At 40.5% G+C, this 26837-nt stretch overlaps 1 protein-coding gene across 1 annotated transcript; it reads left to right on the forward strand.

The window, feature by feature from the left end:
* The first annotated feature begins 11408 nt into the window (after positions 1-11408).
* On the forward strand, positions 11409-25942 carry rorca (RAR-related orphan receptor C a). Its single transcript, XM_018667382.2, has 10 exons — positions 11409-11860; positions 17905-17990; positions 18151-18292; positions 18433-18873; positions 19058-19179; positions 19604-19736; positions 20627-20734; positions 20902-21012; positions 22267-22379; positions 22506-25942. The coding sequence occupies exons 1-10, from the start codon at positions 11854-11856 to the stop codon at positions 22665-22667; spliced, it is 1425 nt and encodes a 474-aa protein (XP_018522898.1). The 5' UTR covers positions 11409-11853; the 3' UTR covers positions 22668-25942.
* The last annotated feature ends 895 nt before the right edge of the window (positions 25943-26837 follow it).

A 26837-nucleotide genomic window follows, 5' to 3' on the forward strand; every position in this document is an offset into this window, starting at 1 on the left:
TACATGAGAACAATTGGTCTCCATGACAATAGATTAGCAGCTATGTGCGTTTGTTTGCATGTGTGGGCGTATGAACTTTGTGTTCAGTGATATAAGACTCTTTGTCTTATAATAATTTGACGAGAAAGGGAGGATTTCAACTTTAATTTCATCTTTGATGGTTGTCAAGTAACATGAAAGGAACTGAGCATTACCCAACTTTCCATTATAATTCATTTATGTACAGATTTTTTCATTGATATGTGTTTTGTTAAATATCATCATCCTTGTTAGGTGTCACATATATAAATAAACAGGTAAATGTAAAATAGTAACACAGTATAGTTTCTTTTTACTTTGTTTCTTGTGTGTGTCCATGTGAAAAAGAGGATAACAAAGTGATGTTTTTGACTTAATGTGTTTAGAATACTTGTAAGATTATGAGCAGCAAAATATCTCTCTCTCTTTCTCTCTTTCTCTCTCCCTCTCTGGCTCCGTGACTGCACATAATTCATTTACTGCTTTTATCTACACATGGCACAACTGATCACAAGTTCCAATCACAAGATGTGGAACAATCACACTGACTGTGAAACAGGACGGGAAAACAGGAATATCTTTGTTGTCTTGTTTGTGTCCTCCTTACTGAGGCTGCCTTGCTGTGCCACTTTTTTTTTTTTTTTTTTTTTTTTTGTAATTCAATTTATTCTCACAAGCAGTTGAATTAAATGTCCCAGGTTTTCAGGTGTGTGTAGACTATGTTTGACAAAATCCTGATCTGGGGCAGTTGAACTGTCCTGGGACGAAGTCTGATGTATTATTCACAACTTCTGGTGCAATTTGCATCAGGTCAGGCTAATTAGGGATTGTTTACTGATACTTTGTTATGTAATGAGAAATCCTACACACCCAGAGAAGTAAGTAATGCCTACATTACATTATGTGTACTAGCTAACAACAGATGCAGCAATTTCCAAGGCAAGACATATATACACATATATACATAGCCAAGCACTTACAATTCAATTACAGCAGGCAGCCATTTAAGGTAATTCAGTTTGATAAATAGTTAATAGCAGTAAGTGTAATTCTCAGAAAATACTATGATTCAATGAGTAATTCAGTTAACAACAAAGTATTTAAATATCGCCTCGAGCATTTTACAATTTAGCCGAGAAAATCATTAAAACCTGATTTTACTTTACTTTATTTATCAGGATTTTTTTTTTTTTGTTTGTTTTTTTTCAGGTTACGGAATTAAAAGACCATTTCTTTTCCTTAAATAACCTACAGACTCTCATGAGAAAAACAATAAAGTGTCAGTTTGATCTCATCTAATGTCTCTCTATATTGAATCTGGCCAGAGATTAGATTAAAGCTCCTGGGGATGTCTCTGAATATCACTGAGGGGGTTATGAGCAGGAAATAATAAATCCATGGCTAAATTCCTCCAGCAATCCAATTTATTCAATTGACAATCAGCTGCACTGTATACTGTATATTCTCAAAAAGAAATCCTGGTGCTGTATCTCGTTTTTCTCACACAGTGATGAATGTTTCCATCGCTCCATTTGCAACTAGGTTTACGAGAAGGATGGCATCGTTTATACAGGTATTACCCACAGATTTGACACATACCAGCAAGCTCTGGATGCAAATCCTCAAGCCTTAAATCATCTCTAGAAACTAATGAACTGCTGCTCTCCTACTGCCACTCTCAGAAATGATATTGACACTGGAGGTTATTCTGGCAACAGGCACGTTGAATGCGTCACTGCAGTAAAATGTGTTGGCTTGTGTGTGAATGTAAATACAATATGTATCTGCACAGGATGTTCAGGGTGAGGGGTAGACTGGGTGGTGTAGCTGTATAGTTATTTCCCTCCCAGCTCTGAGCCGTAAGTAGGTCGTGTGTCGCCCCCCCACCCCTCCGTTCTTCACTGTTCCAACTCTCACTCTCACCTTCCCTCCTCTGTCCCCCTTTCCTCACCCACATTCTTCATGTTTCTTTCATTTCTGAATCTGGTGTCTTACCTATCCATTACACACATTCCCATATGTATTTGACCCTAAACCTTTACACATATATTCACATATATTTAAATGAAGTGGAGTCATATTTTTTGCACCTTTCATACAGGTTGGTGCAATTCAAAGATATTTAGAGGTTAATAATAACTGTAAAACAAGTGGAGGCCAATGCACAAACACAAAAAGAATTGATAGGTAAGTGTAGTGCATGGTAGCTCTGCTGTTAAATAATGTAAAAAATGCACTGTAAAAAATGCAGTCCATTTACTTTGTTTATGAAGAACTGCAGCAATTTTCTTTTATTGTGTTTGCAAAGTAAAACAGACACAAAATACTGATGTAACAAAACTTTGTCGGGAATTCCAAAATGAGATTCATCATCATCATCATCAAGGTTTAGTTTCTTGTACTAAAAGATTCCTTATTTTATTTTATTCTACTTTATCTTATTATATCGGTCAGACCTTACAGGCACATGGACTGTAACCGAGCTGATGTTTTCTCCTTCATCTCCTTCAGAGGAGGCAGCACAAGGCTGCTTCATTCACTGATTAACTGGTTTTGCAGGCTGAAGATTTGGCACTAAGACCTCTTTCAATTACTGAGAATGTCACACATCGTCTAATGCTGCAGAGTAACTGCTTGGATTTAGGAGAAGTGTCAAATTCAGATTTTAAGATTGGATGACAGAGATGCCCTTGGGCACAAAAACAACCTGTGAAGCCCTGTGCACCAAACCCTCTCCACCAGAGCCGTTGCATAATAGGAGCTACTTTAATTGTGTGTTTTCAACTGATTAATCTGGCTTAGAGAGAATATTAATGCCTGAGTTCCCAAACACACATGAACAGAATTATAATGCTCTCATTATAATCATAGAGCTCCATGAGCTCTCATTTACATCTGATGCAGAAAGCAGCTGTGCCAAAGGGCCAGGCTGTTGTCTATTATGTAAGGAGCCTGAGGTGCCTTCACACATCTTATCACCAGGGGTCGTTGTTTCGCCACAGTGGGTTATAATTCAAAACAAGCCTCTCCACATGACTCTAATAAAGCCAGAGAGGGAAGAGGGGGGGCATACATAAACAAAGACATGTCTCTCCTGCTGATAGAAAAGACTATTTTAAAGTGGCCAAACAAAATTATCTAATAATCTACAGCACATTTAAAGCCTTGAGAGACAACTTGTTAGTTTTATAGTTTTATAGTTGTTTATTCTGGAGGAGAGAAAAAAAAGCAATTAAAAAGCATGAGAGGTTGTAATGTAATTCAAACATTGCTGTTGTTTGTGTGCAAGAATTACTGAGACATACACTCAAATGCAGATACACTTACAAAGTGTAGAAGTTACAGCTAAATTAGGTCACTTTAGTTCATACTTGACCTTTGAGGCTTCTTCACTGAAATATCCATGGATGTCTTGCATGGTGGCCAGTAAAAGAGACACACAAAAGAGACACACATCACTGGGTACAACAACAGAGAGTGCTATCTAATAAAGATGAGTGAAAGGTATGAGGTTACGCAGCTAAACTGGCATGACCCCTGAGTACCACAAGACTCGAGGATGGAGGAGATGTGAGGGGACTGACGGGCGGAGATGATGGGGTTAGAAGAAGTAGGCCACCAGGCCAGAGAAAGAATGAGTGGAAACTGCAAAACAAGACAAGAAGCTGGGGGATTCAATGAAAGAGTAGGAGGGGGACAGAGAAAAAAAGACACATTAAGAGGGAGGGAGGGAAAAAAGAGAAAAGCTTTTGTATGTCAACAGCTAAAGCTAGACAGACTGTGACATTGTTTTAATGCAGCGATCGAGGGTGTGACAGTGTCCTGGTCTGATTTGTTTGGCGTGCGCCTGCAGCTCATACCTGCTTGTGGGTTCAGGTATACACGGGTCATGCTTTGGTAAATAGATCAGAAACACATGGCATATCACGCTGATTCATCAGGGATAAGTAAATCCTCAACGGCATGGAGGTGGCCCATATACAACCCACAACACTTATCTCAATTCATCTTTTAATGACAGAAATGTGGGACACAGTCCTCTGTGTGTCTTGGGGACTGAATGACAGTGACTGTCCAGCCTGTAGGACTCAAGTCTTATAAGATTATTTGATGTCTGGTGAAAATGTTATTGAACTGTTTTTGATCCGTGTCATAAGTGCCATTTGTGTTACCTTAAGCTCATTGTGGTAGTTCTCTACCAGTCCGATAGTTCGACAGGTTATTCATCAACTGATCAACTGTTTTAGGAGGCTCATAGGAGAGTGTAGAGTAGTTTTCATTGGTAGTGGTGAGGTTTGCTGCTCCTGCCCTTACAGGAGAGGATGCAGCTTTACCGTTTCTCATTGATACCAACCTCAGTGTTTACTTTTCACTCTCAAACAGCCATATTAGAGTTATCCTAACTTTTCTGCTGATGGAAATCAAACATTTTCTACTGCTGCGTGTTCACATTAAAAGAGGTTAACTGGTGAGAGACTGGTGACTTTTACTGTGAAGCAGTCACAGGAAACTCAATGTATTTGTCACTAATGTTAATTTTCAAAACAAGCCATAGCTGCTGTTTGGTAAACTAGACCCACCGTGCGCAGAAAGAAATCAGATCAGCAGTTATTTTTGATTGACTATTGACTGAGTTTGTTTGGCTGCACTGTGACGTCCAGATACATCAGTTTCTCTTCTGCTGTAGCTGCTCAGGCAATGTTTGCTCTAACCATGGGTGTTGCCAGATCAACAAGGAACAAAATCCTAACAACTACTTTACAAGAACATCTGGTTCATTCATTTTACCTTCTCATTTTAGACCTTAGTGCACTGAATTATGAGCTCTTATACGAGGATTGTGTGGTTGTATGAATACACTCATATTTAGCAAAAAAGGAAGAAAAGGTGTTTCTTGGAAAGGTCTCTATCTCTCAGTCTCTCCCTGTACAGAGGTAGACAGAGTATGAGAGAGGAATAGAGAAAGAGAAAGGTGGAGACCCAGGTCAGCCCTTGACGGCATTTGAGTAATAGATGGTTTGTCAAATACTGTGATTGCCACAGGCCAAGAGCACAGAGCAGCCATGGGTATAATTTAAGACTTTTGCAGCATGTGTGTAATTTGAAACTTTACCCTGTCTGATCACTCAGACCAAAACACATGTCAGCCATTACACATTTGAAGGCCAAATGTAACACAATCAGAGTATTGTGGGTGCTCCTTCTGCTCCTTCCTTGAAAGGTCTGACTGTCATCGTGCACACTCATTCCCCTTCTTCAGCTGTCAGGAGAAAATGGATGACACTTTTTTTAAAAAAAAGGTACATACAAGCATACCTGTGTGTGTTGCAAGGGTATAGACAGACACAGGCATACACACATGAGCACAACTTCCAGGTGTGGCTCAAAACCAGTTGGTCATTAATCAGCGGTGGTGTGTTTGATTGCTCTGATGGTTGAACATACAATCCACTTCTTCATTCAAGGACTGCAGTTGAAAAACAATCCTCTTGATGTAAACAAGTATGTGTTTTTTCCTGTCTCCACTGCTGTTAGAGGTAAACGGGCGTTCTCTGAAAGTCAATCTCGCATGAGAGGAGAGCATGGCTGTGAGTGAGTGTGTGACCGCCTGTAGAGTGTGCATGTGTGTGTTTGCCACGCGCCTGTGTGTGAGTCTTTGCATGCGCATATGTGTACATTTGTGGGTGTTACCTCACCTTCAGGGCAGATGATTCATTACAAGCAAGCCATGGGGTCGGGGGCCCCGTACAGTTGTTGTCATGGAAGCAAGTGTTGGAAACGGCAGATCTCCTTTCAGTATCATCTTCAGATTGTTGGGACATCGACTTGGCTTTCGCTCTCTCTCTCTCTCTCTCTCTCTCCTCTCTCTCTCTCTTTGTCCTCATTACCACTCTCTGTGTACTGCTGTATTTATCTCTCTTGCTTAGATGATTGTTTGTTTTTTGTTTGTTTTTGTACATGTGCATATGAAATAATGACTTTAAAATAAATTTTTACAATTTAACAGCACACTGTTAAAATGGCTCCCTGGTGGTCATGCTCATGTTCACATGCACAAATCCTCAGAGAATCTGGGATGAATTTCCTCACTGCACATGCACGCTGACTCACACACACACATACACTGAGGCCCTATGACCCAGCTGTATGCACGGCTGGCATATTTTTCTAGAGGTTGTCCATTGATCTTTATCCAGCTCGGCGTCTCTCTTTTCTCCTCTCTTATGTCGAAACCGGGGCTGGACTCAGTAAACAGGTTCGCAGAGGAAATTCAGAAGATGTGGATGTGAAAAAAATGTGTGAAGCAATAGAGACAGCTGAGTGCCAGATTGTGTTTGATTATATTCAACAAATATTGTGGAATGCTTTTGAGCCTTTTCATCTGAAACTGCTTGTATGGATGGTATGTGACGGCCTCAGACACTGGACACATTCAAAGGCATGTGCAGACATGCACAGATATAGAATGGTGTTGACAAAGCCTAGTTTTTCTTTTTAGTTGACATATTTTTTCATTCATCCACATGAGTGCAAGAATGAATCATGGCATCAACAAGATGCTTTGTAACCATAGAAATGAGGAGAGGATTAGTACTTAATTAGCAATGAAGGCAACAGTGGGAAAAATAACACCAGATGGGAGGAATGAGATATGAGGTAATGAACTTCCAGGCCTTAAACAAATGCCCTTGGCTCCTTGCAGCTGATGAAAAATCCTAGCTATTCAAAGATGACGGTGGAAATGAAGGGACTTACTCATAATCAAGTTTGGAGTCAGCACTGTAAAAGCCTGTGAGTGTGTCAGTTGTTTCAAGGAGGAGACACTGAGGTAGCAGTGGTTTTGCCTGTGTGTCACACTGAATACACAATCTCATCTGAGCCTGGATCAGTAATATCATCCTGAGAAGATAAATATGATTCCCAGTAGGCTGGTATCCCTGGTCCAGATCCATTCTTATTTAATATTCCTCTAAGATCCAATTTTTATCTCGCAGACATAATCTCTGCTATAATCTCTTCTGGGTCCCAGTATTATCTATTAGGCTGTCTAAATTGATGTTTATTTCTCTATCCTTTTATCAAACCCCTGCCACAACTCTGCAAATGCCTGTGGTCGCTCCTTCCTGTCATGACTGTCAGATGCAATATTATCTAGATGGAAGCAGAGCAATATCGACAGACAACAGGACGGGTGCTGCGTGCGGAAGCAACATGGACAGATACACCATGGTAAATGTCAGCTTTAATTGGATGCCTATCGTTTAAATATTCTCCGTCAAGACCAAATAAACAGCATGACTCCCGATGACAGGATGTGAAGCTAATCTGTACCTGAGGGTAATAAAATCAGCCATCTCTGGTATCAACAGCTGCTGAGGGAGGACAAATACCAAGTCAAAAGTGAACTGAAGGGCACTCCAGTTTGCTTCTTGTATGTTTGTTTAGCTCATTAGAGGCATGCTACCCATGTCACATCTAGTTTACCTCGCTGAAAGCCTAACTCCATAGCTGATGAGGTCTGAGTTGCAAAATACAGAAGCAGCAGCATTAGTACAGTTTCAGTTTAAAGGCTGTTTTAAGTGAAAGCATTTGACTACACAACCTCTCAAAGAGGAGCCAAAGAGCTTCTCTACCCTCTGCACTTTTTGGCCAAGCTAGCAATGTGGCTCTATGGATGGCAACATAGGTTTGTTGGTCCACTTTGGTCCAGAATCAAATACTTCAATAATTATTGGATGGATTGCTATGATTTTAAATTTTTAAACAAACATTCATGGTCCTCAGAGGACAAATCCTATTGATTTTGTCAGTCCCCTGCCTCTGGTGACACCATGAGGTCAACTTGTTTGTTTTCTAGTGAAATGTCTGCAGGTTTTTTGAAACAATTGCCATGAAATCTGGTGCAGATGTTCATGTTCCCCATAGGATGAATTTTAGTGAGATAAATGATCCATTGACTTTTCATCTAGTGCCACAATTAGCAAATGTTAGCGTGGCAGCACAGTAAAGAAAGATGGTGAACATGATAAACATTATACCTGTTGTCATTGTGAGCCTGTCAGTACACTGACATGACTTGGCTGTAGCCTCTTTACTGTCTTCAGCCGTCCATGGACGAATAAGAGACGGTGAATTGGTTCACCACTGACCAGTAGTGGAATCAATGAATAGACATTAACTCACATTACAAGTCTTGCAATTGGAGATCTCCCAGATAGCCACTCAGACATTACCGGCAGTAATTAGAGTATGTAGAGCCACATTTTAAATACATTGTAAAAACACATAAGTCAGACATTTTTATTGAACATGGAAACACCAGCGATACACTCTCGCTCAAGGTACACTTGCTTGTTCTGGAGCTTTCTGCTGTATCACACAGTCCTCATCAGCACAGGGAGTTTGCCCAGTTGCAATTAAGCCACAGCTGTTCAAACTGCTGATGAGGACTGTGTGATACAGCTGAAAATTCCAGAAAAGTGTTTAACTGGACCTCAAATTTAAACATACATTTTAAAAAATCATTTGAGAATACAGCTGCAGGGAAAACTATGTCAGCACCATGACAACTGGGTAACTCCAGCTGCTTAGAATTTTATGATAGAGACAGAGCTTCTAAATGAACCTTGTGCAAAGATTATTTTGTGAACTGATATTTTCAATTCTGAACAGAACCTTTAATCTCAGTGGTAAATACTAATGAATTCTGAAAATATTAGCTCTAACACTGGCCTTCAAGCACCAAACTCCAGAAGGGACATCCCTTCAGGCTGTGGAGGGAACAAGGATGGTTATGAAAGGAAAAGGAAGAGGCCCCTTGCAGTTTGGCACACTGACCTATTGATGTGTACCTGGTGCAGGTGAAAGATAGGTACAAACCAGATTACAGCCACGCAGAGTCGGAGTGAGAGAGATTAGAGTGCATTTGAAAGGGGAGAAGGGAGAGGGTTTAGCAGGATGAGGCAGAGGAGAGAAGAGAGGATTATGGAAGCCAGAGCTTGGATCCTAAAATAATCTTCTCAGTATACTGGGCTTTATGCGCTGTGGGACAGAGGCCAGTGTGAGCTATTAAATTGTCTTTGCACTTTGAATGTGCAGAAAACACCTTGTTTTGCATGCGGAGGTGTTTTATGTCTTCTTTAATTTATGTCTGTCTGACAGCACACACAGAGTAATATAATACATAAACTATGCGTACAGAGTGACAGGCGCGTTCATTCCATCTGCCTTAATCTGGAAAGCTGGTTGAGCTATAGTAGCCTACGTGCCTGTATGTGCAGCTCTAAGCACCTCCCTCTTTTCATGCTCTATGTTCTAATTTGGGTATTGCTATGGTTACATAAGATTCAGGGTTAGGAGGTCAGTGACGTTGCAGGCAAACACAGGATGGATGTGTGACTGCTTCATGGCGGCACAGGGACATAATATAACCGGAGAAAGACGGCAGATGAGGATCAGGAAGGAAAGCATCAGACAGACAAAACCACCTAAATGGCAGGAAAAGGAAGTTTACAGCCACAGAATATAATAAAGCAAAACACACTTACAGCACTTTTCCCAGCATTGTGTTTTTAAACTGTGCATTCAGGAAAAGCTTTGCATTTATGTTGAAATGTTTTTTTCTTTTTTGTTTTGAGCAATTGCACAAGTTGGAGAAGCAGAAACTAGTCCTAAAGAAAAGATACCGATAAAAGAGCTACAAGCATGAGGGTGAACAATGGAGAGAGTTATGAACACAAAGCAAGGTGGTGCTGAGAGAATGCATGTACAAATACAGGCTTTGATTCAGAAATGATTCAGGACAAAAGCGTTCACAGTGGAGAAAGACAAGAAAGACAGGGGGAGACTCACCACGCATGCACCACGGAGAGACGAGGGAGGGAGGGGTGTGAAAGTTCTCTGTGTTGCTCCACTAACCCACTTACTATAATCTCTCTCTTCTCTTCATTTCATAACAGTGCCTGGGTTACATGATATATTCGTCATCTTACCCACACTTCCAAATCAATTACTTTCTGGGCTTTGTTATTAATGGCTTTGGTTTATGTCACATGGTGTTTCTGTCTCTTACACACACCCACATTTCCAAAGGGAAATGATGTCCCTGATGATCTACAATAAATTAACAATAGATAGATAGATAGATAGATAGATAGATAGATAGATAGATAGATAGATAGATAGATAGAAAAGTTGCAAAGGTACCATGGATTTCAACAGTTCAAGAAGTGGAAAACAAAACACAGCACAACACAACGTCCTGTGGTCAGACTTAATTCCTCTACCAAGATTAGTGTTCGTTAATCCAGTGATATAATGCAGAGTTCTTACAAGATCCCAGCTAAAGGAAAACTAAGGACACAATAGCTAGGCCTACTTGATTCACAAAAACTAAGCACCACAGCAAAGTTAGCTTATATTACTTTATATGAAGAAACTGTATTTCTGTTAATTGTAGAGTAATAGGTTTGAACTTTGGTCCATTACTATGCAGATTTTTATTTCCTGTTTGTCTGAATGCACAGAGACAGGCCTACTCTAACACTCCACAGTGTCCATGCTTCATAATTATTAATGAAAGTGACAGAAATGTGGGTCTTTTAAAGCGGGCCTAGATAACAGTGAAAATACCACAGGTGAAATTAGGTGGATCAAAATGCACTTTCATTATCTGTGCTTCTTCAGGAAATATCACCAGTGTATATATTGTGTCCATGCAACCAAATAAAAGTAATGTTCAAACACCTACTCTACTGCATTATGGTATCATTAATCCAGTGGAACCTTTAGCCAGTACCATATACTTTCAATTACTCAAATCATTTTACAAAATCATAGGCAACCATGCAGCTTTATGTAGGCTATTGTTAATTGCTAATTTCTCCCTTCTATGGTGAAGGAAGGAACAATAATCAGTTTTCAGATACTGACTACTATGGGAACTTGCTCCAGATATAACTATTACTTATTATTGTTTAGATCTTGTCATTTGTAACCAAGTTACATTGCTTGTGCACTTTGTGCTTTCTCTTGCATAATTATAACTTAGTGAAACCATAACCAATATACAATAAAAGGAAACTCGATGTAAGCTGAGGGCTGGTTTATAATGTTTATATGGGATGACAACATGTCAAAGCACCGGTATGGCCTTTTAAATCAGTTTATAAACCTTGAAAATAACTTGTGTATATTGCGTGTTTTCACTGGGACCTCTTGGTTATAATATCATTCAGTTGCCTAAAGAACGACAGTTCATTTTCACTGGGGAAGAAAAATAAAAACACTGGCTGTTGAATATTCATGACGAAGGGTCCGCCAGGAAATAAAACTGCGCTCTTGTTATTAAATAGTTCCCACGCTGGGTGGCTGTCGTTCTGAACTGACACACTGCCACACTTTCCCACGCACGCGAGAGCCTCCTTAAAGCGCGCGGAGGGGGGAGCGGGCGCGCGCGTCGACTCACGGAGCACGAGGCGGGCGGACCGCGGGGTGAGGATCATGTGTAGTCCACGCGCCGAAACTAGGTTACAGTGAACTGCAGAGCAGAAGAGAGCGGGGGAATCGAGGAGCTGCTGTCTTCAACAGCGCATCTGAGACTGCGCGGAGCTGACAGAAAGCAAACAACAGAAACACGCTGTCGCTTTTTAAGTTATTTTTAAGGTCGACGCGTATGAAGAAAGGGTAGAAAATCCATATGAGGATTTGCTGTTGTGACAGTTTTCAGCTGCTCCGTTTTGGAGCGAATAAGTGCGCGTTGCTCCCACTGTTTCTTGACTTCATTTCCAGCAGGAGTTGTATGACTTGAAGAGTTGGCTAGACTTCACCGCCGACATGAGAGGTGAGTTTCTGCAGATAATTTTTTTTTTAGAATGTGTTTTTGACAGTCAGACATATCTGGTGTTTGTAAATAATAACTTTCAAGTTGTATTTACTATAATGGAGGCACTTTGAAACAGAGTCCAAAGTGCGTAGACTGCATGCGCGCGCTGGGATAAACACCAGATTGTACACAGCTGAGGGCAATTAAAATCTTTTTTACGTTGTATGTAAAATGTAAATATGTCACCTTGGAGACCTTGAAAGTTATTTATACAATGTTGAATCTTAATAGGCATGATAGGACATGTAAGTGGATTATTTTTAATTATAGCACATATACGTATAGGTTTAAGCACGAGTTTTTTCACATCCTATATACAAACTGCAAGGGGTTTGTACACTTGTACACTTATTTATTTTCGCCTCTACCAAGAGGAATGCGTTGCAGCTGTGGTTACTTTATTTCGCCGGTGAGCGACTCCACTTATGTAAGAGATAGGGGAAGGGAGGGAGTGAGCGGAGTGATTCAGAGGCTGTCAAAGCGCAGCAAAATCTGTTGGCAGGGAGTTTTTACGTTAGAGGGAAACAATGTCAGTTCTCTCAGTCATTTTCTTTAAGGTTACTGTACTTTATCACACCTTTGTATTACTTTTGTTTGACCCAAACATTAGTTTTACAATTTCATAATGGACATGCTGGACTTATTTTTTGTTGCGCATGATTTTTTTTTAAGTGCCTAAAAGCACTGACAGTTTGTTTTACTGTTACAGATAGTTCTTCTGCCAGCGTGTTTTTGTTTTCAGCATCAGCAGTGTGGCGGCCATTGTGAGGGGAGGGGGATGGAGGAGAGAGAGAGAGAGAGAGAGAGAGAGGAGGTGCTCCATTGACCTAGTTCTGTCATTGAGGATTACAGCCAGTGTGTGTGTGTGTGTGTGTGTGCGTGCGTGCGAGTGTGCGCGTGTGGGGGTGGAGGGGCATGGTCTGTCGTCATTACTGATGAGACAATGTTGATAATTTAAATCGGTTGTCAGGGGAGATTGGTCTTCTTTAAGATGCTGTAGATATAAACTGCACTGGAAAAAACAGATTTTTATGTGACGTTCTGTGACAAAGATAACAGAATATTTTTGGTGTATATCTCACTTACTTATGGTAAGAATTAATAGACAATAATAACTTGTTTTGTGGTTTCCTGATGTCAAGGCCTTGCACCGCTGTGACAAGCAGGATATGGGCACAGCAAGCCCACATTTAACCATGAAGCACAGCAGGGTTCTGTTAAGCTCAGTTTCCTCTGCCAGCTAAGGTTACATACATCAACCAGAGTGTGTGTCAGTCCACTCAAGCACAGCTTGTCAGTCAGATTTTGTAAAAATACCACATAATTTACAATGTCGTGGCCAGTCTTCAATTAAGTTGACTATATAAGGGGAAAAAAACACAAAAAAACAGGCCAGAGTGTGGCGCAGTGAATAGATTTCTCCTAAGTCACCTTTATACCTGATAGATTGCAATTAATAATGTTGTTGTTCTTGTTTATCTCTGTGTTATTCCCATAAACTTGCACAAACAGGTTAGGCAGGTATGATGCAACACAATCAAATAAACAAACTTCAATAAAGCAGTCTCAGATTTTATGACTCTGTGGTTTATGCGTGGTGATGGTGTGCAGAGCTGCTTAAGACTGCGTTGGGGCTCAGTTAGCCTGAGATCAAAGGTGCAGTAGCAGTAAAGAGGAAAGGCCGCTCTCTCCTCTCCCAGGACACTGCTGCGCTGGCCTCATGCTCAAAGCCACTATCTGTTGAATGTGCAGCCTTGGGGAAGTTCACAGTGAGCTACAGTATGTGTCAAGGTGCCCTTTCTCTCTGACAACTGTATGCTAAGATTCCACTCCTCTTATCTAAAGCTTTAACTCCTCACCCAGCCTGCATGTTAGTATGCAAGCAAAATGTCAAAACGTTAGCATGGATCTGGTCCTTTTTGAGTCTTATGACTGCATTTCATTTTGAAGCTTAGTAATGTACACTGTGATTACTTACAAATAATATTTAGCTCCACAGCATTTGTTTAGGCTCAGTGGTATCTTAAAGTCAAAGTCATTTTGATAGGTCATATCTATATTCCAAGTATGCAGAAGAGTGACATCTATACAGACGTAAAGAGATTTTAATTCAAGGCGACTGTGATTGCTGCAGCACAGTCTGAAATTTGTTCCTGTGGTTTGTAGCAGCATGCAAAAATACATGCTGGGAGCAGAATTCCCCAGTCTGGTTTTTCTTGTTTTGCAGTAGCCCTCTTGGGTTTGTGCTCGGAGCTGCATAAACAGCATGATGAAGCAAATACGCTTTATCTCTGCTGATCAATGAAGAGGGATTACACAGGTACAGGGCATGAGGCCTGGTTTCTAAGAAATATGACAATGAGATGAGAAAATTGTTTTCACAATATAGTTTAATGTCAAGTACTCAATTAACATGCTTTTATTGTTAACACTATGCTAATTTATAGCATACAATTTAAGGTAGGCAGCAGAAAAAAAGGCTGAAATATGAAAAGTGAGAATAGCAAAAAGTGTCTTCATCTGGGCTGACAGCTATACTCCTCTTTAGGACGTGTGCAGACCGAAATTCTGAAAATATTTTCTTCTTCAAGACTGTTTCACAGAATGTATTATAAGAATTAGTCTGTAATTCCATTATATTTCCTGTAGTGGTGTGTGTCTCTTATTTGCCATTGTACATTATGTACACACCGTGACATTGCAGGCTTCCAGTTACAGTCAGTGTAATTATGGCTGAAACATTTCTTATTACACACAAAACACAGAACCTATTCAGTTTTCATCTGCTGCACTAAAATACTTTATGTCATGGCCACAGTTAAGAGCGATGCATGACACAGGCCTCTGCAACAGACCAGGTGTACACTAATACCTCTCATTCCACTACTATTGCATCTGCTGAGTAATTACCTAAACCTGCCGTGCATTTTTAAAGAGTTTAAGGTTAGTGTCAGGCCATATTGACATATATCTGTCTTCTCTAGGTAGGTCAATGGGAGTAGAGGAAGCAGTCATTACTGTCCATGTACAGTAGCTGTAAAAACAAACAGGTGGTAGTTGAGGCCCAGCATTGGGAGAAGAAACATAGAAAGAGAGAATGACAGAGGACGTGACTGTATATTTGGTAAAGTAACTGCCAGCACTGACTGCACAATGCTTTATAGTATGTTGCACAATACCCCATATACTATATGTAATTTCTCCCACTCAGGCCCCTGGAACCCTCCCAAATGTAGGTTAAGTATACAATACTACAGGTAAATGTTAAGCGTAAGGTAAATAGGACCTTGGACTCCGTTTGATTAGCTGGGATGAGAGGGCAAAGTCCCCCCTACCCAAGGCTTTACAGCACTGATGAGGAAAAGTGATGACACTGACACATCGACACACTGACTGACTGACACAGAGAGGACTTTTAAATCAGTTCATAGTAACCTTCCATGTAGGGAAAAAAAAATTGCGGTTCCAAAAATCATGATAACATGTATTTGGGTGTTGTTTCAGCTTCACTACAGCTAAATTTCAAGCCAGTGCTAACCCTTCTCAAGTGTCTAAAACATATATGAATTTACCAGGAATTAAACAAACAGAGGTCGTGTTTTCCTTATTTGTGTAAGAACATCTTGTTTTAGAAAAAAGTTTCCAGGAAATGCTCTAAATAAGCTCTTGTGAGAATAAAGGCGCTTATTCAGACCCATTTTGCAGCACCACAAACTGAAAAACTACATGGTCATACAATAGACTGTTGTCGCTATTTGATATGTACTGTTATTTATATTGAACAGTGTATACTTTGGCTCAGTGTTGTCATTTATGCAGCATTTATTTGCTAATAGACCAGAAAGGCAGAAGGAATCTCTGGGCAGCCAACTGCGGCAGAGTAAAAATAGATTTATGGTCTAACTCAAACACAGCTGAAATTTCACTCAAATACTTGACGTGCTGCAACAAGTTGAGAGCTAGTATTAGCTATGTCTGTTCTCCCTGCTGCAGCTTACTGTACTGGATGTTTGGAAATATTTCCAGATGTTGTGTAAGTTGTAAAAACTCCAGTGGGGTGGTTTGACCCTGCCAGTCATCCATCTTTCAGTAATCAAACCTTACATTGTTTTCCTCTCAAACCAAAGGGAGGCCTCCACCCTCCGTTTACTTACAGTCTGAGTCAGATTTGGTTCCACCTTAAAACCTGCAAGAAACCAGATTGTGTTCCTTGTGAGGCTGCCAACACTAAGCGCCTTCCCCTCTTCACTGAATGGGAAACTGTGTCAGTGGAGCAGCTCCTGCTCTCTGGGCCTGACTGTGCCGCTCAGCTGACTGGCAGGTGAGGCGGCGAGTTGCAGACAAAGCCGCTTGCTCAGCAGCCAATGAAAGCTCAGGAGGGCGAGGGAGGATCGTCACACAGTTGTCAGGGCAACCACCTTTGAATGAGTGTGTTCATGGAATGCGGCCAGACGGCAGTTATATAACAGGCTGAAGGGCGGGGGTGAGGCTCTGGAGGGGGAGCGATAAAGGGAGCAATGGAGAAAGGGTTTTTTTTTTTCCATTGCCCTTTATTTATTTATATCCCTCAGTTGCTTTTCGTTGGCCAGCAGGAATTCTACCCAACCAAGACACTTGAATGTGTCACCTGCACTGCACAGAAAGGGAAGATGTAGACTTAGACTTTCTTCCCAAGTCATGCTTTTCAGGGTAATGTCAGTCCCTAACCTCTTTTGTTTTGCCTCAGTGTGTGACGCATGTCTCTCCCCACGCAGAGTGACTCATGTGATTGGTTGGTTTTGAGTAGTTTATGAAAGAGCCTTTAGAAAACAGCAATTTTCTGAAGAGCTGTGAAGGCTGACTAAAGCCTTTGCTGCGATTTACAGGTTACCTAATACCCTGTGTGATCCAACAGAAGTGGTTTAGGGATTGTTGGGCACACCCCGCAGCCCAAATCAAATCTTGCACACAGTCTGCGCAGTAACAGTAGGTTGCAGTTGTTTTGTGGGTTACAATTGTAAGGTTCAGCAAGGCAGTATGCCTGTGTTAACCTGGTCACATTTTGTTCATCCTGGAGGAGGAGTGGCAGAGTGAGAGAGAGAGAGAGAGACGTGAAACTTTATAACCCCGGGCCTCAGCTAATGCAATTGACCTGCTATTCTGGGCTTGAGGAGGCCCAGCTACTTAGATAAACAACATAATGAAAAGAACAGGCTGTTCCTGGGTAAGAAGGCTCAGGCCTCCACAATGAACACAAGTTGTCTAATGTACACATCTTTATGTTATTGACACTTTTCTTCACAATCCTATAATATAATCATAAGCGTATCTCATCATTATTAGCCACGTTTCATGTTCTTTGACTCGTTAAATAACCTGAATTCTTTTGAGTAAATTCATACCATGTCATGTCATGAGTTAGAGTAAATATGAATTTGTTTTATGCTGCTCACTTGATTTGATATGGCTGAGGTGTGTTATTGACAGTAACTCTGTTTAGCATGATAGGCCTAAAAAGCAAATGTTGAATGTTCCTGTGACTGGCACAAAAGAAGGTTTCTTTATCACAGTGCTTTGGGACAAAATCCCCACTGTGTATGTTTACTTGTTACATACCTGTGGGCTGAGGTTTGCATATATGTTTCTATTGCTGGATATTGTGTAACAACAGCAACAGATGCAATCTCCTCACATACTGTGCAACTAAGGATTATTTTTATGAATTATGATGAATCTGCAGATTATTTTCTTACTTAAACAATTTGTTATTTTGCTCATAAAATGTCAGAAAATAAAAAGTGTCTGTTACACTTTCCCAGAATTGATTAGTTGGCTATAGTTTCAGATCTAGATGATTGTGATGATAGCAATTAGTATTTGATAATATTCTTTATCAATAAAGCAATGTACTTCTTTCTTTCTGGGTAATTTACTGCATAATGCTTGAGGTGCCTAATTTATTCTACCTATTAAAATGTATTTAAGTATTTCACTGATGTTTCCTCATTCATCTTTCTCTTCAGCTCAAATAGAGGTGATTCCCTGTAAAATCTGTGGGGACAAATCATCAGGGATCCACTATGGTGTCATCACCTGTGAAGGCTGCAAGGTGAGCTATCAAACCATCTCCATCATCATCAGTGGAGTTACAATAAAACTAAGTCTCCAAGAGTTTAACATCTACTCAGTCTAATGACAGCCTTTTGTCTATGATCTACAACATGCAACAGTGCATTTGATGCTCACGTTGTGCGTCTTTTTGTACGTAGGGTTTCTTCCGACGCAGCCAGCAGAACAACGCTATGTACTCCTGCTCACGACAGAGGAACTGTCTAATTGACCGGACCAACCGTAACCGCTGTCAGCACTGCAGGTTGCAGAAGTGTCTCGCTCTGGGCATGAGCCGTGATGGTGAGTTCATCTACTCGATCTATATTTAATTAACTCAGTTTCCACCACCCACTTTTTGCTTAGCACAATGAATGCGTCATGTTATCCTTGTTGGACTGAGACTGCACCTTCTTGAATGTTTAATTTTTGTCTTGTTGCAGCTGTGAAGTTTGGTCGCATGTCCAAAAAGCAGCGTGACAGCCTGTATGCAGAGGTCCAAAAGCACCAGCAGTCCCAGGAGTGCGCAGGCGTCGGTGCCCGTGAGGAGAACGGTGATATGGCTGACCTTTGTCGCCCCTACAGAAGAGGCTCCAGCACTGCGCTCAGCGATCTGGATGACATCACCACGCTGCCGGAAGGCCTGCTTTTTGACCTGCCACTGACACCCGAGGACACAGGCGGAGAGTTCTGTAACCTGGACATGCTGGGTGGCAGCGGGGGCAGCAGCTCATCCTCTCAGAGTTCACCAGAACAGACCAACCTAGACTTTGTAGACGGCAACCACAGCGTCAAGCACGAGTACCAGCTGTTGCACGACTCTGGACTCTTCTCACATGCTATCCTCAATCCGCTGCCCGGGGGCTGCTCCCTGCTTGAGATAGGTCAGTATAAACACAGGAAAGCTGAAAAAAATGAAATCAATCTACAAATGTAACCATAACCATAAAGGTGAAAAGACATAACTTGTTCCAGTAAATGCAGAATACAGCCACTGAATGTAGTTGTCAGAGAGGAAGTTAAGAAGAGATATTTCCAGAGAAATGATAAATGTTTCCCCCTATTTAGAGCGTATAACTCAGAGTGTGGTCAAGTCCCATATTGAGACGAGCCAGTACAGCACAGAGGAACTGAAGAGAATGGCGTGGACCTTGTACAGCCCAGAGGAGACACGCTCATACCAGACCAAGGTATGTGTGACATTTTAATATTCACTTGCAAGCATTTGACAGTAGAAAGTCATCTATGCACATTTCAAGAATGGAAACCCAGAAAGTCTCAACCACAGGCCTGGATGCTCCTTACAAAATAACTCAAGCAATGACACATAAAACAGTTTCAGTTTTTAATCTTGTATCAAAATCAATAGTGATGAGGTTTGTAAAGCCAAACATTTCCTTGTGGGTTTACTGTCTCACTTGTCAAGGTCGGAGACCATAGCTCTAACAGAGATGCAGAAAAAAAGTCAAAGATCCTGTAGGTGAAAACATCTTTAGCAGAAATCATACAACCAGACAATCCTAATCTGGACATAACCTAGAGTCAACCTGTCTGATGCCTCTCAGGTTTTGCACTTCTCATAAAAGCCTTTCTGTCTCTTGCTTTCTCTTTCAGTCAGCTGAGGTGATGTGGCAACAATGTGCCATTCACATCACCAGTGCGATCCAGTATGTGGTGGAGTTTGCCAAGCGCATCTCTGGCTTCATGGACCTGTGTCAGAACGATCAGATTATCCTCCTCAAAGCAGGTCAGAGCATGACACCAGTATACACACTCCCTGAGGGCTAAAATCAGTTCCGCATATTGTGTTTAGCCACATAAGAGTCAGGAGCTGTTTTCATAGCTCTTAGATGTCCCTCCAGCAAGACAGCTAGCCTGCTGTGTGCATGTTTATTAGTTTGCAAACTTTTAGCTGTGACAAAGATTGCTGTTGTCATATGAACGGTATATTACCCTCAAGTGGTAGCTGACTTCACAGAGTTCAAATATCACATGCATACAGGGTGACTTGAAAAGGTGCATGGTTGTTCTGTTTCTCAGTAGTGACTGGTCTTGTTTTAATCATGCAAGATCTTTGATTATCATGCAGTTAAGTGTCTCAAATTATCACAGAGGCCTGATCTACTTTGTGATTTTTTTTGAAAATTTGAAGTGATGTATGGCTTTCAGTGACAACCACGACAATAAATCAGTCAAAACACTAGATGAATAGTTTTGAATGGCAGGAAAGATATTTTAAATTCCTCATTCCTCAGATAATGTGTTTTTTCCGTAAGGTGTATAATTACACCAATTAGATGCTACAATCAGAGATGTCTCAAAGGTATGAAAAGTTTCCACACCCATACGTGATCTGTCAAACACCTGAAGGGTGGAGAAAGATTATAGGTTTGTGAATCTTGGCTTGTGCTCAACACAGAACGTACATTAGCATGTCAAATCCACTACACCACACAGTCAGTGTTTTACTTTACAAGACAGGGTAGATCCAACTAACATTAGGTTCAGCAGGAATAGGAGGTCATCTTACTGCCACCTGCAGCAGTGCAAATGTCAGTGACAGCGTCAGTTATGTTTTCCATTGTTGATATTTTCCTGTTTCAAGATTTTTTTGTATGTTTTTGTGTGTGTCCACAGGCTGCATGGATGTTCTTCTGATCCGTATGTGTCGAGCCTACAACCCCATCAATAATACATTGCTCTTTGATGGAAAGTTTGCCACTGCTCAGCTCTTCAAAGCCCTTGGTGAGTCAGTGTGATCGCTCTCTCTCTCCCTCTCATGGGAAACAAATGTATGAACTTGATGAAAAAAAGGGGTGAACAGGGGATTTTAGGTGAACTTTTTTGTCTGTTTCATCTGTGTCAGAAGTTTCTGTTTGGATGATCTTTTTTTTCCTCTTTCTTCTGCCTAGGCTGTGATGACCTTGTGAACGCAGTGTTTGACTTAGCTAAAAGCCTGAGCCGTATACAGATGTCGGATGAAGAGATGGCTCTTTTCAGTGCTGCTGTGCTGCTCTCACCAGGTAATACATTACAAATACATTTATCTTTACATGGGAGATTTGGATAACTTTGCAAAGGGCTACACTCCTACTCACTGTAGTATTTACACTCAACCTAAATAGGTGAAATAAACCTGTAGAGTCCACTGTCTTTTACACATTTGGTATATTAAGAGCACTTACCTTCCAGACTGAGGTCTGTAATCATATATATTTAACAGCAGTGGTAAAGGTTGCAGCACAAGTTTGACACACGGCAGGTGAATCAATGCCAGTGACATGTAAAGCAGAGCTAATTACAACAATTACATTACATGAATAATTAGATGGTATGAATTGTATGTTCACATGCTAGAATAATAAGCTTCTTATGTCGTAAACCTTTATCAGAGGTAACAGGGAGGTACCTCTTTAAACATAATTCCTGTACTTTCAAACTATTTCATTTACATTTTTTCACCATTAAACTCCATCTATTTACTCATGCTTAAGAGATGATAAGATAATTATGTTTGTGATTTACTAATATCAAATATTTTAGCAGACCTTCATGATGAATACAGTTTCACTCCAACTAAAACCAATCTTTGCTAGTTGCTTATTTTTGGATACTGTTAGAATGACAGTGTAGTTTGGCATATAAAATTTGCATAATGTCAGTGCAACATACACTAAACACTTACATCAGCAGTGCCGTGCGAGAAGTGACCGCAAAGCTGACAGGACTTTGCTTCAGTGCCAAACTCCCTACTTGTTTGTACCCATGCTTTTGAAATCTATACCACAATAGAGGAAAATCCTATAGATAACGCTCAGCCACTTGCCAAAGCACACATGAGAACACAGCTGAAACTGCCTAGCTTGTCACCTCAGTTTAAAATGTTTGAGTTTCAAAGTCAAACCCCAACAAAGTGTAGTTTGAAAACAGTACCTGCCTATAGCTGTATCAACATGCAATGATAATATACTGTCCCTTTGACATTTGGCGTCAAAATGTTTACTGTGATCACTCACCTACGCCAGACAAGTTTTGTGTCTCTGCAAACTAATCTCCATAGCGTTTTAAAGCCAGTGGCTGCCTCAAGGGAATTTGAAAATTATATAAGCAATCATAGTTACTCTGCCATAAGTACACAGCACAACTCATGTGTTGCTTGATACATTTTGTATTCTGTTCCTAGATATTTGTACATTGTAAACCAACACCAGACGCAGTTTCAGACTGGTGACATGACAACGCTAATGACGCCATTTTGTCACTATCATTTCCTTCAGACCGACCTTGGCTCACAGATGTCCAGAAAATACAGAAGTTGCAAGACAAAGTCTATGTGGCTCTGCAGCGCTGTCTACAAAAAGAGGGAGTGTCAGAAGAGAAGCTAGCTAAGGTACAGAGTGTGCTGTGCTGCTGTTCCAGTTTGATGAAAATAACTGTCATGATGATTTGTTAACCTGCTGTATTAATTCTTTTTTTTTTTTTTTTTTACTCCTTCTTTTCTATATGTCCTTTTTAGATGGTGTCTAAGCTTCCCATAATGAAGTCCATTTGCAATCTTCACATTGACAAACTGGAGTTTTTCCGTCTGGTTCACCCTGAGACAGCATATACATTTCCTCCTCTGTACAGGGAGGTTTTTGGCAGTGAAGTCACCTTCCCAGACTCCACAGAGGGCTAGCACCGTTCTGCTAAATAGCATGATTCAAACAGAAACACTGAGGTTTAGGGAGGGGGAGATTTTAAAAAAATGTGGCAACCAGCTGAGGCAAAATCAACCAGCAGCTCAATGACAATCCTGCACGCTACACTTTAGGACACACTCCTCTCACCTCTGAAACTCCCAACCCTGTGGAGTAGCTTACACTGCCCTGCAAGCTAGTCCTTTCAGCTTCAACGAAACACTGCAGGAACTGCTGCTGGGTGCTTAGTGCACGTTACCTCTGTTTTTTTAGGGAGTTAAAGAAATTATTAAATAGTAGCCTACATAATTTGTATTCTCAAAAATATTTTTCTAAGAGGAGACCTTAAACCTCTCATCAAGTTGAATTCCTTTCTAATATAAATTTGACTTTTACCGTTCTCTCAGTTCCTGTAAGCTATTGTTGAATGTACCCCCATTCCCCTTTACCGTTCAGCACAGCCCTAGGCTTGATATAGAATGTACATACTTAAAATCCTCACCCACGTTGTGGAGGTTTGCCGTATTGATGCCTGTCTCAGTAACAGTTCATTGTTTCAGTCAGTTTTGTTTTGGTTGCGCCCATAGTTTGCAGTTTTGTGACATATGAACAAACTGTTTAAAGGGACCACGATCAAACTCACAAGCAGACAGGGTTCTTCAGACTGTGTGAATCATGGGCAAACATTCAGAGTGTCTGCTGCCATGCGCCTACAAACGCTTGCACACAGCACAAAACATAGCACTTATGCTGATCTTTGTAGGTATTTCTACGAGCACACCCTCAGACACTGATGTGAGCTCTTTATTTTTTTTTTAATGCAATCAATGACCTCAGTCCTAATACCTTTTCCCTTTGCAAATGCCACTTAGAGAGTGAGAGTGAGAGAATCGCAGAGGTATTGTGAAAGTATTTTCAGATGTTCCTTTTTCTATATATATTAACACCTATATAATCACGTAAGATAAGAGCAGGTGTGAATTTGTACAGAGTGAGGAGGAGGAAGAGGGTAATGTTGTGCTTGTGCTCAGGTCTTCTCAAACAGATACTGCCTGCCCATACTTTGGGGTTCTGGGATGGAAAGATTGTTGTCACTGAAAAGAAAATCTAGTGGGTAATTAGCACTTAAGAGTCCTCATCAGAATCCAAAATGAATTCTCTGCATGAGATTTTTACAGGTTCACACTCAGACTGCCATCTGTGAAACTTACTTCTGACTTACTAGTCAGAAATGTTAGATGCATCCTCCCACTCATAGACAAGCTGTATGTGAACAAGGTGCGGGGCAGCTGACCATTGTGGGGGGTTATGTGCTCTGATGGAGGAGCACCTGGACCTGTCACACCCCAGCTCGTCTCCACGGAGGAGAGTCATCGCACCGAACCTCCAGCACCGTCTCAACCAGCGGGGTCAAAAAACTTTGGGAGTAGTGACAAAAAGAGAGTGGACAGGTGGGTGATGGTGTTATATAAGCTCTTTGGACATCAGTTAGAGGGGATTTACTGTCTGTCTCAACTCTCACTGCTTTGGGGTCGGGCAGATTGTGCTGTTGCAGGCAGCCAAGATGCTCTGATTAGAGAATTAAATCCTCTATTCCTTGTTCCCCACTCCCTTACTACCTCACCCTCTTCAAACACTACATGGCACAGGAAAGGGTTGACAGAGCCATCAGCTACCCCCCTGAGTTAGTATTTCTGCATTCATGCTATAGAGCTTCTGGTGAAATTTGAAGGCCAGTGATGACCAAACTATCCTAAAAATATAACATTTTGCTCTTAAAACTGGACAAAGGACAAAAGCAAACTGAGATGCTGGAACTACTTATACTGACGACATCCTCTCTGACTGTTTTTCTGACATTTGAGAACAGTTCAAGCCTTTAGGTCCAGGAAGCCCTACATAGATACAGATCTTGTTGAAGTAAAGTCTCTGGAGATGTATGGAGGATGTGTACAGATGAAACCTTTATCTTCAAAGTAGGGGGACTGTTCTGTAAAACGACATTGTCCTCCAAGTATACCGAAGAAGCTGCGAGAAAAGAATAGTTTTAATCTTGGAAAACACTACTGTTAATCCGGTCTGAAGCATTTAAAGACAATCACATGACCGATGATGGATGTCTAGCTTTATTTAATATTTCTGCCAGATTTGCTTTGCGCTGCTGGGACAGTGCTTTTTGCCATACATCAAGTTATCTCACATAGTATGAAGGGTTATTACCCTTTTTTTCTCTGGGTACGTAAGACAGTGGCATGGTGGGATTGTGCAATAATGTCTTTCCCATTGTTCTCAGTGTGTTGGGCCTTTTGTTGCCATGTATTACAGTTAATGTTCTCATAAAGCACTCCAGCACAGTCGACCTCGCAGCACAGCGAAATAATGTTATTTAGATTATAATGTACCAAATACACAGCCAATGACTACTCAGGTCAGCTATCTAGCTGACACGGCCAGACGACATTTACAGAATGTAACAAAGTGCAATACTTTGTGTGTTGAGTCAGAGAATGTTAGACGTGCTGATTTCAAGAGATTCAGTGTACTTTATAGTTTTTGTGGATCTAAAATCTGTCCAGGGGGCAGAGCTGAAGACCTGCACTTACATTTCTGTTTAGAGTTACTCAGGGAGATAGCTGGGCTCTCTGTCCTACAGTGTCTGCAGTTAGTCTAGCTAGCAAGACACCTTGCACCAACATAGAAGACCTTAAAACCTTGATCACTGTGTACAGTACATGTTCTTGTGAATGTCTGATTACAGAAGTATCAAAGATTTTACCCCTGTCTAATATCATTATTGCAAGACTTTTTTGAGTTTGACTCATAGATGAAATAGGATATTAAAAAAGTAAATATAGTAAAATAAATATAAATGATGGATTATAATCTCTGAATCTTGTGTTGGTTTTGTTGTGATCTTTTTGTTTCTTAATTTTTATCCTCATATGTACTGTTTGTTTTGTTGTTTTTTTTTTCTCATCAGTTTAGTGTCCTTTTTGTCTCGGAGAGATGTAATTTTATTTTTTTTAAAGAGCGTTTTTAAAGATGTCTCCCTAAAAGTTTCTCTTTTGTCATGATCCTTCTGTTTATGATATTTTCACTCTATTTTAAGATTATTATTATTATTATTAAATCAGTATAGATTTTAATAAGAAATAATTTATGATATGTCATGGATATAAAGCCCAAGAGGTTTTAACACAGTCAAGTGTTATTGCACAATGGTGATACAATTTGTGGATTTAAGAATGTAATAAAAGTCTTTTTACAATTAAAAGGAAGAGTTGTTATGGCTTTTATCTGATGTTTTTTTACAAACCAGATCAGCTTGGATTACCCAGATCTTTTGTTTATAAGTTGTTTCTTATTTGGTCAGAAGATACATATGCAGACAAAGTCTTAATTTGCCATTTAAGGGGAATTTAACATCTAAGTGGGGGAAAAAAAAGGCTATTTTTAAAAGCATAACATGTTATTTTCTGACATTTAGATGAATACAGTTGCTCTGTGTTGCTTAACAATAAACCTATTTAGCTGTCTCACATTCACAACAGCATCATATATAGTAGGCTCTATAAATACCACTGTTTTTCACGCTAAAGTTAACTGTACTTAAAGAGCCCATACATCAAAATATAGCTTATCTATCTTTGCATTTTGCACTTTTTCACTCCTGTCTACCTCAGGCATGTGTTTTTGTAATTCCAGTCTATATACTGTACATAAAAGCAGGAGGTAATGACACCCTCTATTGGTGAACATCTACTGCGTTAGTACCACCACATGGTAGATTATAGCTGTGTATGATTTTCAAGCTGGAAGTCATAAAGCCCACTGGGTCCTTGAGTAAATTTTAAAATATTATTTAATTGATTTACAGCCAACCCAATCATAACTAAAACAGAGTTCTTTTTTTTTTTTTTTTTTTTTTTTGTTAATTCCTACTCCTCATTATGGTATCAAGTCATTAGGTTGTTTCAGTACAGTAAAGACACGTTGCTGATGAAGTTTTCAGTTACTTTGAAATTCAGCCCACTGGCATTGTATTGTCATTGTCAGTGAAAAAAGATGGGCGTTTTCAAGTCAAGACTGGATTAGAAAAGGTGAACAACTGCCTAGGGGTCACCAGAACTGAAGGGGCCCCAGCATGCCTGAAGCTCACTGTATGTTCA

This window comes from Lates calcarifer, linkage group LG17, assembly GCF_001640805.2.
Source record: "Lates calcarifer isolate ASB-BC8 linkage group LG17, TLL_Latcal_v3, whole genome shotgun sequence".
NCBI classification, from domain to species: domain Eukaryota; kingdom Metazoa; phylum Chordata; class Actinopteri; family Centropomidae; genus Lates; species Lates calcarifer.

Excerpts from the sequence above, each read along its gene's own strand:
- rorca (XM_018667382.2), top strand. Across the intron at positions 17,991-18,150 it reads TCACCTGTGAAGGCTGCAAG|GGTTTCTTCCGACGCAGCCA; the intron begins GTGAGCTATCAA and ends TTTTGTACGTAG. Across the intron at positions 18,293-18,432 it reads TCTGGGCATGAGCCGTGATG|CTGTGAAGTTTGGTCGCATG; the intron begins GTGAGTTCATCT and ends GTCTTGTTGCAG.